Source organism: Sinocyclocheilus anshuiensis, unplaced genomic scaffold (assembly GCF_001515605.1).
Source record: "Sinocyclocheilus anshuiensis isolate Anshui unplaced genomic scaffold, SAMN03320099.WGS_v1.1 scaffold460, whole genome shotgun sequence".
In the NCBI taxonomy this organism is placed as follows: domain Eukaryota; kingdom Metazoa; phylum Chordata; class Actinopteri; order Cypriniformes; family Cyprinidae; genus Sinocyclocheilus; species Sinocyclocheilus anshuiensis.
In genome coordinates, this window is record NW_015554101.1 from 815,475 (window position 1) to 830,855 (window position 15,381).

At 39.4% G+C, this 15,381-nt stretch overlaps 1 protein-coding gene across 7 annotated transcripts in view; it reads right to left on the minus strand.

The window, feature by feature from the left end:
* The window catches only part of tjap1 (tight junction associated protein 1 (peripheral)), a 129,602-nt gene that overhangs the window by 33,718 nt on the left and 80,503 nt on the right, over positions 1–15,381 (minus strand). For 5 of the 7 annotated variants that reach the window (XM_016461853.1, XM_016461849.1, XM_016461851.1 and 2 more), the window contains 2 exons: positions 14,021–14,216; positions 11,116–11,144 (listed from right to left, as the gene is read on the minus strand). In XM_016461853.1, coding sequence (XP_016317339.1) covers positions 11,116–11,144; positions 14,021–14,176 — 185 coding nt within the window. In that variant the 5' untranslated portion in view covers positions 14,177–14,216. The other 2 variants (XM_016461848.1, XM_016461847.1) reach the window with 1 other exon arrangement.

Below are 15,381 nucleotides of genomic sequence, written 5' to 3' on the forward strand. Positions count from 1 at the left end.
CTGCAAAGTTACGAAGCTGAAAGTTCAATGCAAACGGAGATATCGTCTTTTAAAATTCTGGCAGTTTAATGCCTAGAAAATTGGCTCGTAGGGACTACAACAAGATACTTCCCGGGTTTGTGACCTAACAAACCCAGATAAACCCCGCCCTCAGGAAAAGGCAGCAAAGGGCCATGCTGAGAAGAGGAAGAAAACTAGGGGTGCACGTAAAAATCTATTCATATATTAATCACGTCTTCTAACGGTTCTAATGGATTCACAAGTTTCAAAATCAATGTTCTAAAGCAGCGGTTCTTAATCCTGTTTCTCGCATCCCCTGCTCTGCACACGCTCTGCATCTCTCTCTCTCTTATTCAGATCATCAGCTCCAATAAACTGTGTTCCAATTATACACTTTATGTGTATAGATTAGTGGTGGGCGGTATGACCAAAAATTTATATCACGGTATTTTTTAAAATTATACCGGTTTCACGGTATATGACGGTATTTATTTTTTCCATGCATGACCGGGTGTAAACCACATTTTCTACTGATTGAGAGAGGAAATAGGCTACTGCAGTAGATTGACTTAGAATACCCTATTTTACTGTCATGATGAGTGAATATTGCAGAAAATTCCACATTAATAGTGACTAAACACGACCCATTAATACATGTTAACCAGGCGTCACTCTCATTTATAATCGCGACATCGTCTGATAAAATCAACATGCATCTACACTAAAGAGCTATGCGGTTGTTTTAGCTATATTACTTTTTTGCCTCGTGCAGCGCACTGCCTGCGTCTGAGTAACAAACTAAAAAAAACAACAAACAAAAACGTGCATGTGATATTAACAGACGAACTACGCTCATATTTATAATTCCAAACAATCAGTAAGCGACAGGTGCTTGGAAACTCTGTTTTGTACTCGTTTATTGATGAGTCGGCTGCGGTGCAGCCAACTGAATGAGCTGCTTCTCTGCCGCTCACTGCACAGAACAGACGCCGAGAGAGGCGACACTTCTCCGGGAAAGTCGAGTTTGATCTTCTTACTTTATGTCTTTATCCTACAGCAGTACTACAAGAGCAGTGCGTGATTTTCTGTCTTTCTTTTGTTGCTTGATTAACATCAATGACTCGGACAAGAGCAACTAAATTAGGCTGCTGTCCCTTTAAAACCGAATGCACGGCTGCAATGGATGCAATGTACTGATACACGTTCTCCCTACTGTTTACATTCACTTAAGACGTAATCAACTGTATTTACGTGAATACTCATCAAAACGGACAATTCCACATCATTTTGTGTGTAATTCTCCATTCATACAACGCGAAAGGGTACTCGCGCGCTGTGAGATGCGCATTCTGTGTGTGTGTGCTTCAGTGTGTGCGCTCTGAAAACCGGACCGAATTGAGTTCTCTCTTGCGTCGTCAGATTTATCCATATGTCTGCTCTTCTCTTACTTTCACATATTGACATTTTTTAAATATTACTTTTTTGTCTCATGCAGCGCACTGCCTGAGTAACAAAAAAATAAAATAATAATTGCATTATATTAATAGACAAACTATGCTCATATTTATAATTCCAAACAGTCAGTAAGAGACAGGTGCTTGGAAACGCTGTTTTGTACTCATTTATTGACGAGTCGGCTGTGGTACGGCCAGCTGAAAGCGATGCTTCTCTGCCGCTCACTGCACAGAACAGACGCAGAGAGAGAAGACACTGCGCCGGGAGAGTCAGACCTCGCGCTCGCGGGGCAGCACTGGCGACATCTTCCAACTGAATCATAGCTAAGGTTTATCCAAAAAAGTCGCTAGGTTTGTCAGTATATATATTCTATGGGAAAAAGCTGCTAAAAGCATCTGAAAGTTGCTAAATCTAGCGCTGAAGTCGCGCTCGTGTGTGTGAGACGCGGGACAGTGCAACAGTGAAAAGAGACCCCCCCCTCAAACGCGTTCCGAACATTATTTAAACGACACCGGTATTGCGGTATTTTAAAAATTCATATCATAAGAAAAATAAACACCGGTATTCGGTATGAACCGGTATACCGCCCAGCACTAGTATAGAGAGACAGATTTTTTTTCACATAGCAATGAGAATCGTTAAACATGGACGCGCATGCAGTTATCGTACTGTATTAAAAAAGCTTTAATCAGGATAAAACCGTATATTAGAAGCTAACTGTAAGCTTATTATTAAAAACAGTAGCATTTACAAATAACAGCGTATCTAAAAGTACGAGACAACAACAAACAAAAAACATACCATTAAGAGCTGTGCTTGCACAGGTTCTGCGCGATCCTCTTCACTAATATTCTCTGCGTCTCATTTGGGCTAAAATTGATAAGCAATATTGACAATATTGTCATTGTTTACAATACAAGTGGAGCACATTCTGAGGTGAGGGGCGGGACGTTTCTGGACTGCACTAAGCAGTTTAGCGAATCACAACACACTGGGCTAGACAACCAATCTGAGCCCATTGAGCATTTCTGAGGGAAGGTCTTTATAAAAACAGGAACTCATCGGAGCATTCAAAGGGGAAGGGACTTTATTCAACATATTTGTAGAATAAAGGTAAATTATGTGAAAATAATAAGTTTTTTTTTTAAACGAAGCATTACCACATGTTAGACTGCACCCCATAAACACAATCAAGCCTAGAGAAAAAAACCACCCCTTCAAACACCCCTTTAATTTTTTTATTCAGATTTTGTATGGCATTTTTTACTTTGACATTAACCTACTTGATGTATTATTATGTCTCTATATCAAAATATCTAAGACATGAAATAATGTCTAATGGATGAAAGAAATAGCAAAATACATTTTAATTCAACTACTCATGCTAGCTATTGCTTAAAAGTAATCTGGCGGCATCTTCTATCAAGTTAATTTGCTTAATTGCACAAAGAAAAGCACAAAACTTGATAGCAGTCATTTTTTGGAAACATTGGGTCAATAAACCACGTAGCTAATCACAACTTCAAGTCTTACAATTAAACCTGTTCTTATAACAATTCTATCAAGAGCTTAAAACAAAATGAAGAATCTTATCAGGACCAGCGAAAGCCTGAGCAGCAGGGCGTTTATAATTCCTGATGCCTGAAAGCACAAAAGAGTAATTAAACTGTGGTGTAAGGATGAGAGTTTAGACAAGCTTGAACATTCAGGGCAGTTTGCCACAGTCTGCACTAAAAAAAAAAAAAAAAAAAAAAAACAATTAAGTAGATGGTTCTTTACATGTATATCAGTACAGAATCATAGAATGATTCCTGCAGAACTGTTTTTTGCTGAAATTAGTACTTATTAGAAACTCAGCCATCCAACTACAGACTGTAAACACACTCTCAACATAAAAGATTGAATTATTAAAATGTCTTAAATATCTTAACTTTAAAGTTGTAAAGTTGTAACTGGTTTGCTACACTTTTTTTCTTGTATCATTGTGAAGGGCTCACATACTATTTTTGGACTACTATTTTTTTTATACTATTTTTGGACTCCATAAACAACTGGACGAGACACACAGTAACTCTAAACTCAATCATAGTGTATTTCTACCCAGATGCTGTCACATCCTACCAACCTCATCATCTGAAGAGAGAACCTGTCACTCAAAATACACACATAATCATGGACTTAAAGGCATTGTAGAGGATTGTGACGATATTCCCGTGGAACTTGGACTTCATTACATCTGTCTTCTGATTCTATTTTGTGTTTACTTCTTTATTCATGTTCATAGTCAATGGTCATTTAATAATGTATCCAGCTTGAATGTCAATAATGAAATTATAAATGAAAATAAACCTTTTTTTTTTTTATATTCTTTATACCTAATAAGGTCCTATATAGCACTTTCAAAGCATGGTTCTTTATGGAACCCTATGGAAAAGGGTTCTATTTAGCACCACAAAGGGTTCTGTGTTATTGTCACAAGCCAAATAATCTTAATTTAGTACTGTTTAGAACCATTTTTCTTACGAATGGGCTGCAAGACTCAAATATACTCAGACACCTTACAAGCCTCAGCCACTAGTGAACAACAGGACTTTTACAAATCATACAAAATTGCATATTTACCATTAAAAATAACATTTTGAGTCTATTTTGAGTCAGACATAATAACCTGTGGTTCACTGAACAAGTGAGTCATCTGAGATATTCACTGAGGTAGTGAGAAGCCTGATTGATTCAGTTAATGATTCAGACCAGTGACTCCTATTTTCAAGTCAGTCTAATTTGCAAACCAATTTTTTTACGGTTTAATTAAAAAGAACTGAGCAAGCAACGGTATGTTGGACAGTACATTGCACTGAGTATTCGTTTTTGCATGAGCGCAGTGTGTACAGAGCAACAGAAAGCTGGGCTTACTAATCATTGTCAAGATATATGCGCCGAAGTTTCAGCAACCGAAAATATTTGGATTAACTTTTCGGTTTCTAAATATTTTTGAAGGGCCAAAATCATTGTTGGTTAATTAGCGCTTCTCCGATAATGCGTTTTGACTGCATCAGTGTATATTTAGTGCACACAATATTTACAAAAGGTAATCATGTTCAGTTGGCGGAAGACAGTAACTCGAGGAGAAGAACTGCTGAATAAATTGTTGTTATTGTTTTCTTGTCGCACAAAAAGTATTCTTGTAGCTTCGTAAAATTACGGTTGAACCCCTGATGTCACATGGACTATTTTACCAATGTCCTTGCTACGTTTCTGTGCGTTGATCGTGGTAATATCCTTGCTGTCTATGGAGGGTCAGAGAGCTCTCAGATTCCATCAGAAATATCTTAATTTCTGTTCCGAAGATGAACCAGAGTCTTACAGGTTTGGAACGACATGAGGGTGAGTAATTAATGACAGAATTTTCATTTTTGGGTGAACTATCCCTTTAATTTCTCAGTTTCAGGTGTTTCATTTAGGTTAATCACTACAAGATATTATTCTTTAATGTTTAATGTGTCTTTCATTTTCATGTGAAAAGAAATAAAGGCATTTATAATGCAAATAGTGACAGCTGATGAAATGGTTAAATGTATCTCAAGAGAAAAGAGGAAACACAACAAATGGTGGCAAAAAGGAGGGCCCCTGTTGCAAGTCTCCGTCACTGTGTCATCAGACGGAGTGATAACAGACAGACTACTGGGAATCAAATTCCACACAGCAGCTCAAGTGCTATATAACACATGAATGAAGGATTGTAACATCCAATAGCTCACAGACATCAAATCTTTCATTGACGGGCTCCTGAGACACCTTTTCCTTTTCTGTGCTTTTCCAGTTTCTTTCACAGTTCAGAGTGAAGGAAGCACAGAGAGCAGCACTCAAAACACACGTCCAGACCAATACTCATACTCATACACCTGCCAATGTGACACCGCTGAAAGCAACAGCAAAGCAGAGAAACAGGAACATCAATGATTCATGCTATAGACCTAGAAGGGGGCAGGGGTTTTAAGCTATAAATACACCAATGTAACTCTTTTTAGTGGCAAATCGCCTGCTTGCATAATCACATGTTTAGAGCACAAATGGAGCAAAAGAACAAAGTAGATAACTGTAAAAAGCAAAGCATGTGCTTTTAAGAGACATGCTGCACATTCCCCAAAGCACTTCTGAAGCAAAAAAAACACATGAAATCATCCAGCCTACTATGACTGGCATATTTTTTTCATTATTCATCTGCCATAAAGGATGCTAAATGAAATGTGTGAGGCACGCTCACGCTCACACACACATTGTGGGTTTTTGTGTGCAAACCCTAACATCTGTTGAGAAAATCCCCCACTTCATTTAATTGAGAACCATCACATACTGCTTTCAGTGAGGAAAAAGGTTTCCGCAATTGTCGGTCACACTTTCCGGAATGTGCATATGTTGCTTTCAGGCAATGTAGAAAAGCGGCTTTATCTCTTTCAAGGTTAGATTCTCAACCACGAGCCAAGAAGTTAGTGGGAAAAAAAGCAAACAGAAAAACAGATTGTGAAAAGGGAAATTAGTAAGGATGCAAAGGATGAAAAAGTGTTGGCCCCCTTCCTGTTTTTTAAATTTTTTGCATATTTATAGACCAAGACAGATAATTTCAAGGCTTATATTTTCAGTATAATAAAAAAAAATGCTGCATAAGCTCTTCAACAAATAGTATTAATTTGACATACATTGATTCGACTGCGTGGTGAAATGTTTAAATGTACATACATATACATGTATATACCATTCAAATTAATCATTTTATTCAGCAAGGATGGATAAATTGATCAAAAGTGACAAAGCCTTTTGGATTGTTACAAAAGATTTTAATTTCAAATAAATGTTAGTTGTTTGAATTTTTTTTTCATCAAAGAATAGGAAAATGTATCCCACATTTTTTCACAAAAACATTAAGAAGCACAACTATTTTCAAAGTGAACACTGAAATGTTTTTGGTCACCATATCAGCAGACACGAATGATTTCTGAAGGATCATATAACACTGTCAGCTTTTACATCATAGGAATAAATTACATTTTACATTTACAATAAATTACATTTCAAATAGGCTATATTAAAATAGAAAATGTTTAAAATTGTTTTGGGAGTATCAAATAAATCCAGCCTGAGCGATTAAGAGATGTAAAAGATTTCTTTCAAAAAACATTTGAATAATCTTAAACTTTTGAATGGTAGTGTATGTTTTATTTAAAAAATGTATGTTATGGATAGTCGGATAGTAAGATTGTCAGTGTTTTGTGTCAAATAGTCTTGGATCACATGGCACAGTTGCAACAGCTCCATCTATATAAACTGTTTCTCAGTGAAACAGCCAAATTGAATTATGTAAATATGAAAATAGAGTGAAACTGGAGAGTGTTTATATGGAGTGTTCACATACAAACCAATATAATTGTAAATGGCTCTGAGAATCCTAAAATGAACAGACGTGTCAGAATTGGTTGACAGGAACTATGGCACGATTCATTTCAACACAAGCCCTATGAATCTTGCAATGGAGATGTGCAAAGCTTTATTTCTCACCCACATTACCATTATGTGTCTCTTTTGAACACAACAGAATAAATGCTTATAAAATCTGGATTATAAATCAATGCAAATTAGATTTATAATATATATAGTTGACTGTCAGCCATATTAAAATGATCAACAATCATATAAATATAAATGCATTTATATCAGTGCATCCCTAGAAATGATACATGCACATGCAATATACAACCATTTCAAAGGACCAGGAAAAGCCTTTTCAATCACATGCAGACTGGGCTTAACGCTTGTTAGACTTGGACTGGAAGTTCCTCTTGTTTTGCATCCCCAAGAAGGCAAATATTTCATCACTGAATCAGGAAAATTATGCCTCACTGTTCTATGCAAGCTAAAAAGCAGACATAAATATTTTGACCAGTTCTAAAATCTACTGAGCTGCAGCAATAGGCAATGTGAAGCCTTTTCCAAAAGGAAGATTTTTGGCCAAATATCACACGTATCTATTTCGGTGAAAGCAGTATTATGCTGTAATAAAAATAATTATATTTTTTGCATTTACCTCAGAATTACGATGCTAGCACTGGGAATGACGTCACACCCAACTCAAAAAACAAAGATAGACGTGTCCATTGTTAGCAATACCAGTCGATTAAAACAACCTCTAATTGCCTCTAATTGCACCGAGCAGCCATATTGGATTCTGAAGTTGGAGCTGTTGCGATTCCTCCAAGATTCTGAGTTGGAACTCTGACTTGGGAGGGCGTTCCAGTTCAAAGTTCCTACTGGGAACTAGGAATTTCCAACTTCCGAGTACAAATGGAACGCAGCATTAGAATCCATTGTGAAAAGTAGGGCTGTGACGGTGGCAGATTTTTACCACCGCGGTGGTAATGGACCAACTACCGCCGGTGGCGCGGTGTTGATATAAATATATATAGGCCTATATATAATTAATATTAATTATATATATAATTTATGTATAATATATATATATATATATACATACAGTATATATATTTATTTATTAGTGGTGTAAAAATTAGCGCGTTAACGCAGGCGATACATTTTTTCAGTTTAACGCGTTAAAAATATTTAACGCAATTAACGCAGGGGTGGGGGCTAGGGTTGGCCACCCCACTCACAACTGCTGCTTCTGTCACTTTTTCTCTTGACGAAGTGCTTTTATTCAGTCGCAGAACGACTGAGAACGGGATACGTTTCAGACACGCTCCTCTTCACTTCAGCGCCAGGCGCAAGTCAAGCAAGTGCGGAAACGGTACTGTTCTCCTACGGCGCGACAAAATACTATAAAACTCTTGTTATAATCAGTAATGCTACACTGGATACGGCACGACGCGACATGACAAATCCGCGCCAGTAAACTGCCTCGTAATATTTATGAAGTACTGACACAGAGTTCAAATGTCCTGTGTAGACACTAGACAGACTCAATCTGTTGCGACGCGGCGGTGTCGTGTCCGGTGTAGACACGGTTCACTGTTCCGCCACCAAGCAAGCGGCGCATTAACTCCTTATCTGCACGCGCTCTCTTTGAAATAGGAATCGTTGCCACATTTCTTGTTAACATCTTTCATTTATCGCTGTCTCGTTTGTATTTGGCCAGTTTGGAGAAAGCCTCACCAAACCTGACCAGCCAGGCGTTTGCGATCACGGGAACTTGAAGACACTTGTACAAACGCGGATGGGTGACATGAATGTAGATGGCTCCAGATCGGCGATGTAATATTTGGTTTCCCAACAAGGTCCATCGCTCAACACAAAATTAATTTGCTGAATGCAGAATAAACTGTATTTTCCTGTGCTCAAACCTGCCAATCTAAAGGAAACGCTGTGTATGGCGTTTGAGGTAATTTGTGAATTACCATAGACTTATGGTCTAAATAAAATAATTTGCAACTATTACTGTTATTACACTTGTATACAAAACTTCATATTATGCTTGTTACAGAGTGCGTGACGTCACGTGCACTACCGCCGGTGGCAGTAGACAACCGCGGTTGTCACGGCGACCGTCACAGCCCTAGTGAAAAGCCCAGTGTAAAAACATATATATATATAGAAGATGGCAGACAAAATGAGAGAACTGTTGACAAGATCTCATTCAACACTGAAAAGTATCAAAATAGTTCAATCCAATTAAAAAAAAAATACACACAAGATTTGTGAATGGTATATATTTACATTAAAGTGATTATTACGTTTTGAATATGGATATTTTTCTTACAAAAACGCATCGATTCGCTACAAAAGGCCTTTGTTCACCCCCCGGAGCCGTGTGAGACACTTTTTTTAGCTTTTAACTTCTTTTGGACGGACACATGCAACACCCGCTGAGTGCCATGAAACAGCTTGAAAGTGGCACTCCATACTTTACTGGTGATAATTGAGATGACTCCTCGTTTAAGTAAACAAATCCACAGGCAATCTTGTGTGTGTCATGGATTATTGGAGAACACTAAAAAGTACATTATATCAGACTCACAGTGCTTTTTGTTTTGTGATTTACAGAAAGCTTAAACAATTCATTCCAGATTTCCACCCTGAGGGGGTTGGAAACACATGATGGAGAAACCCATATTCAGACTACATCCACCGTCCAGTTCTCTCCACCCATCAAACAGACAACTAGGCCAATCAATAACGCCGCCTGCCCGACCACGACCTGCATGCTTCCGCCTGGCATCACATGAACGAGATGGTGAAGGGAACAATGAGTCAGACTCAGCTCTGTTAGGCTCCTGTCAATCCTACATGTGAGTAATCTGGGATGGATTGCAATGGTTTAACTAAATATTATTTTTTTTTACTGTGGCTTAACTGTTAGACAGTTCACAGGGTGAAACCCTGTCTGAAAAGTTATGACCATTTTAATGCACTTGACTGTATCATGTTAATAATGTCTTGTGCCTTCTGCATTCTGCTTTACTCTGCCCATCCAATATAGGTCAGTTAAAGGGATAGTTCACCTTCAGTTGCTGGTCCCCATTGATTCCATAGTATGGAAAAAAAACACTATGCAAGTCAATGGGGACCAACTGAAGGTGAACTATCCCTTCAATCATGAAAACAAATTAATCAAGGCTTTCTTCCAATTAGTTAATTAATTTAGTTTTGAGCCAAAAGCCTTGCAGTTGAAGTTGCAACTGGGATGAACCAAGTGTGTGATACTTGTGATACTTTTCAGTCCCTTCCCACTCTCTCCTACATTTTTTCTACTGTCCCATCCAGCAATGCCAATAATGGCAAAAAAAAAAAGAGATCTTAAAAAAAGGTAACCAACTAGTCGTTTTTGACCAAATGTACTTTAGTATTCTCAAAAGCACCACCTTTGTATTGATGTTGAAGAGTGGCAACTTGAAGAACAGCTTAAAAATGAGAATAACTTTTAAGCTACACCAGATCTAAGGTGCTGACTTTAACACATTGATTTCAATGGGAGAAAAGCAGCAACAAAGGGAACACAGGCAAGGAAGAGAACATAAAAGCTAATGCAGTACATGAAAAAATGGAGCAGAGGTAATGGGAGGCCTTGGGTTGAAAGCAGAACCGCATCACTAGTTACTAGTTGCACCTGCTGGTTGGTGTTGGAGCCTAAAAGCCTTAGAATCCCTGTAAGCCTGGAAAGAAGGCGAGATGTCTCTGATCAAAGTGAATTCGACCTAGTACCCTAGTGAGCACCTGAGGTGTAGTGGGTAAAAGAGAGGATGCCTGGTGTCATTAAAAGGTGGGCACTTTTTCTAATCACAAGACCTAATGGCTTGATATTCTGACAGTCACCCAGCTTCTGACTGATCATAAGCCTGAGACTCACCCTATCCTTCTGGAGTTTCTGGGCTAATCAGCTGGTGATGTCATACAGGCATCTCCTCTCCTAATTGGCTCTTGGCCAACCGTGCCATACAATGGCAAGAGCCAATGAATAATCAGCTTTAGGGTCAGATTAGATGGCTAATGCCACCTAACACTTTAACACTTCAGTGCATGTCATAAATAATACAAGGCTTCTAGAACAAATCTGAGTATTGAAACAAAGAAATGACACACTGCCAATCCATGTCTGCAACATTTGTGAAGACTAAAAATTAAAACATCACAATGATGGGAATAAAATCAACTTACTTGATCCTGTCGGCATCTGATAAGGACTCCTGTAAGAAAGAACATGCATTAAGTATGTGCAAACTGAATATATCGTCTTACACATAAATACTGAGTATTAGAGGAATCAGAGAGTTGTATAGTCCAATAAATATTTCACATATCCTTAATACCCACACTGCTGTATATTTGTCTTTTATACCAAGAGGGCAAAAATAACATTTGCTCAATACTTGAATCTGAGCTGATCTTACGTGTGGCTGAAAAAATATTTCGAAATGTCAGAGCAACCTAAAACAGTGTTCTAGCAAGAGATAAAGCAGTTTCGTATAATCGCACACATAGGAAACAGTTGTTTTGATGGATAGTCTTTTGTGACTTCTAAATGTTAAGTAGACATTCAATCAATAATCTCTATTATGGAATGTATCAATGAAATATTACAGATTTATAAATTACCTGTATGTGTTGGTTAATTCATTTAATAATTGCAATAAAAAAGTGGAAACATCATACTCTGCGTGTTTCTGCCAAACAGGTCAATATGCACATGCCTAGTGAAGCTATGAAATCGGTCTGACAACCTGTTTTTTTTTTATGCCAGCATATCCCACAGAGCAGAAAATGGTGATTTTTATTTTTTTACATTTGTCTAATGCAGAGAAAGCTTGCAAACAACTCTGTTTGTTTAAACACTAGTTATGTATTTGCTTGTTGGTGGATAAAAATCTCTCATGAAAAACTGTTTCAGAAGTGAAAACTGGTTATCAGTAAACTTCAGTAAATGCTCATTTTTAGAGCAAAATATCCTCAGTAAACATTGGAACAGTGAGATGAGGATACATGTCATGGCACTGATTCAATATAGGAAACGTAACCCCAAAATTCCTGATCATATTCTACTATTAAATCATTCCAAACCTACAAGACTTTCCATTGTGGATTACAAAATAAGATATTCTGAAGACTATCTGAGCTGCTCTTCCATACAATTAAAACACTGTGACTAGAGGCTGCCAAGCTTCAAAATGGGCAAAAAAAAACAAACATAAAAGCAATCTATAACATTTATGCACTATTCCATGTGCTTTGAAGCCATACTCTTAACGCTTCAGCCACTGAGCATTCTCCATAGATCTCAAATCTCATTTGCGTACGCCAATATTCAAACTTTCCACATGGAAAAGTCACATGAGGTATGACATAATGATGGCAAATGCCATTCATTCTTATGCATATCCTAGCAAGAACTTTTTATTCAACTGCAAATAACATTTGAGAAATACACCAATTATTTTATGACTTCAGAACATTTAAAATACAGTGCACAGGTCATATGGACTACTTTTATGGTGCCTATTAGATCTTGACAGCCCTTAGTCACTGTCCACTTTTGTTGTATCGAACAAGCAGTGTCAACAATCTTCAAAATGCATCACAGAAGTAAGTCTGTGAATAAACATGAGGATGAGTAAATAAGTTTTAATTTTTAAGTAAACCATTCCTACAATATTTAGTTCATCTCTGAAAGAATATTGCAAGAGTATTCAGGCACAACTGTTTTAAAGGCATGAAATTTGGTATAGTTTCTTCAATGCAAGAGTGGATTGTATATGAGGAAGGGGTAAAGTCAAAAATGTTGTCAATGACATACCTTGATCTGTGATAATATAAAAAAGGGAGTCACTTGTGATAAAGGTGTTTTCTCACCCTCCAAACGAATGATGGGAATCTCAGCCTTTGGCAGCCCTGATTTATCTGTATTGTCCTTTTGCACGGCTCTGCTTTCTATATGGGGTAACTGGTGGGGTTGAGGCTGGTGTTGAACCCCCCGTGGAGTCCTATCATCCCATTCGAAATCATCACTGCCCCCCACCTGGCTATAAATTGGGCCTTCGGTTTTGGAACGGGCCCCTTCACGATGAGGATCTACGTGTTGCTTTTCTGACGCTCCCTCTGGACTGTCCTCTGAGATGTGCCATGTCTTGGGTCTTGCCTCCCTTGATTTCCTGCTGGCTCTGCTATGCTGGGAGGCCCACTCGTCCCAAAGTCGGCTCCTCTCTTGCTTTTTGCCATGACGGTCCTTGGATTCATATTGTTGGGGATTGTTGTGCTGCTTGATTTGGCTCCCTTTTGAAGACACTGCTGGCTCTGGAAGGTTCCCTCGCAGCATCTTTAGACTAGCCGGGCTGAGGACCCGGTAGGTGATTTCGTCCAGAAATTGGGAAAATTTGATCTTTTCCTCAAGAAGCTGCATCTTCCATTCCGGTGGCATAGAGCTGGGAGATGTAGACGATGTGGAAGTAGCACGTCCCGTGGGAGAGGCTCGTACGCCCTTCTCCCTATCCAAGGACATACTTTTGGGATTCCTGCTGCGTCCACGACTTCTCGCCTGGGCTAGCATCTCTGCCGACTTAGACTTGCGCAGACTGTCAGAAGAGTAGACTCCCAACTGATGAGACTGCTTGAGGATGCCCTTGGGTGGATGGGCATGCAGCAGAGGCGCTGCATGGGGTGGACGCTGCTCTTCTTTGGGTGCAAGTATCTCTGCTTTCTCTTTGAAGACCAAGAAGCGCTCCACACTCCTAGTGGAGTGTGACGGGGAACTGCCTGGGATGCAATGTTGGGAGCTTTCCGAGGAAGCGAGATCATCGTCAGCAGAGAGCGCCAGTAGATCATCGCTACGACTTATAAAGCGGTTCATTCTTTGATGTCGGTGATGCTTAGGAGGAAGTCTTACGCCAAAAGAACCGTGGCTGAAGATCCGTGGTGGGGGGAGGACACTGAGCTCCAAGCTAGACAGGCTCGAGACATCAAGCTCGCTGTCAGACGCTTGCGACCACACGGGTCTCTCAGGGCATTGTGGGTAAGGGCCTGTAAACCGGGTACGCTGCAAAATAGGTGCATGATTTCGGGGGAAAATTACCTGGCAGGGGTCAGGCTGGGCTGATGGCGCAAGGTTGGCGGATGGCAAGGCACTCCCGCTAACATCCTCTCGAAATACTGGCACAGTGTGGCGCGCCTCACGGTGCTGCGGAGGTGCCTTTCGGTACGGTTTCCGGGCAGGTGCAGCACTCGTCATTCTGGGAGATCCGTGTGCTTCTATACACCATCCGTTAGTCCTGTCGAGAGAGAAGCATGAGAATCCAAAGTAGCAGTAGCCTTCAACCCTGTCCTGTGCAAAAGAGCAGTCCCTTTCCTCTGTTTCTCTCTCCCTGTGCCACCCTGCCTCTTCCTCCCTAGGCAGCAATGACAAAAAAAGCCGTTTAAATCAATAGGCATTGATGAGAGCTGCACCACAGGGTGGTTAAAAATGCAACAACCAAAGAAAAACAGCTATGGCTGTAATAGACAGCTGGAGCTAATAGAGGAAAAACGAGGGGCAAAAATGCCTCCTTAACCTCCAAACATATGTTTATACTTCTACTGTGATGTGGGGTGCTACTAAGGAAAGATGAGAATGGCTGAGGAAAGGCAAAGAGAGATATGTGGTTTGACAGACATAAAATATAGGCATGAGAAAGGAAAAAGTGGAATCGCTCTAAAGGGGGTGATTGATTACATGTTGGAGTGTGTTTCCAATAGACAAATTGTTAAACCACTGCCTGCATGACTCTTATTGATCACAGGAAGCTATGTTTGGAATGGGAAAAGTGGGTGTGCTGTTGGGATCCAATCACTTAGAACAGTGGTTCTCAACCTTTTTTTCCACCGGGCCGCACTATGGTCCAAGTGCAAGTCTCGCGGGCTGCACGCATATCATTTACATATTACGTCAGCAATACAAACCAACCTGATTTATAATAATATAGCCTAAATATTATGATATCTAATCGATTACATTAATTGAAATAAATAAATAATTCTACTCCCCATAAATAACACCCAATTTTGTGAAATTAATTTAGAATGAACTCAAACTGCTGTACAAAGACTAAAAAAAAGAAAAAAAAAAGAAAAAAAAACATACCTAATGCAGAAAAGCCGCCTCTTTTTCCGAATTGCGCAGATGACCACTATCTTTCTTTCATCTCTTCTGATACATTTTCAGTCAAATCGTTTTCTGTGTGCCAGATCAGAGCTAGAGCCCTGCATTTCAGCCCGGGCCCGATGGGCCTCGACTTTTTTACGCCCCTTGGGCTGGGCTTCGGGACAATTTTTACATCATAGTTCAGACGCGGGCAGGGCCTCGGGCCTGTTTTAGCCTTCTCCTTATTTTTATATTTTAGACATCCATCAATTAGTGATGAAAAAAGATTGCCGCGCTGGTGGAAACAACACGAGACC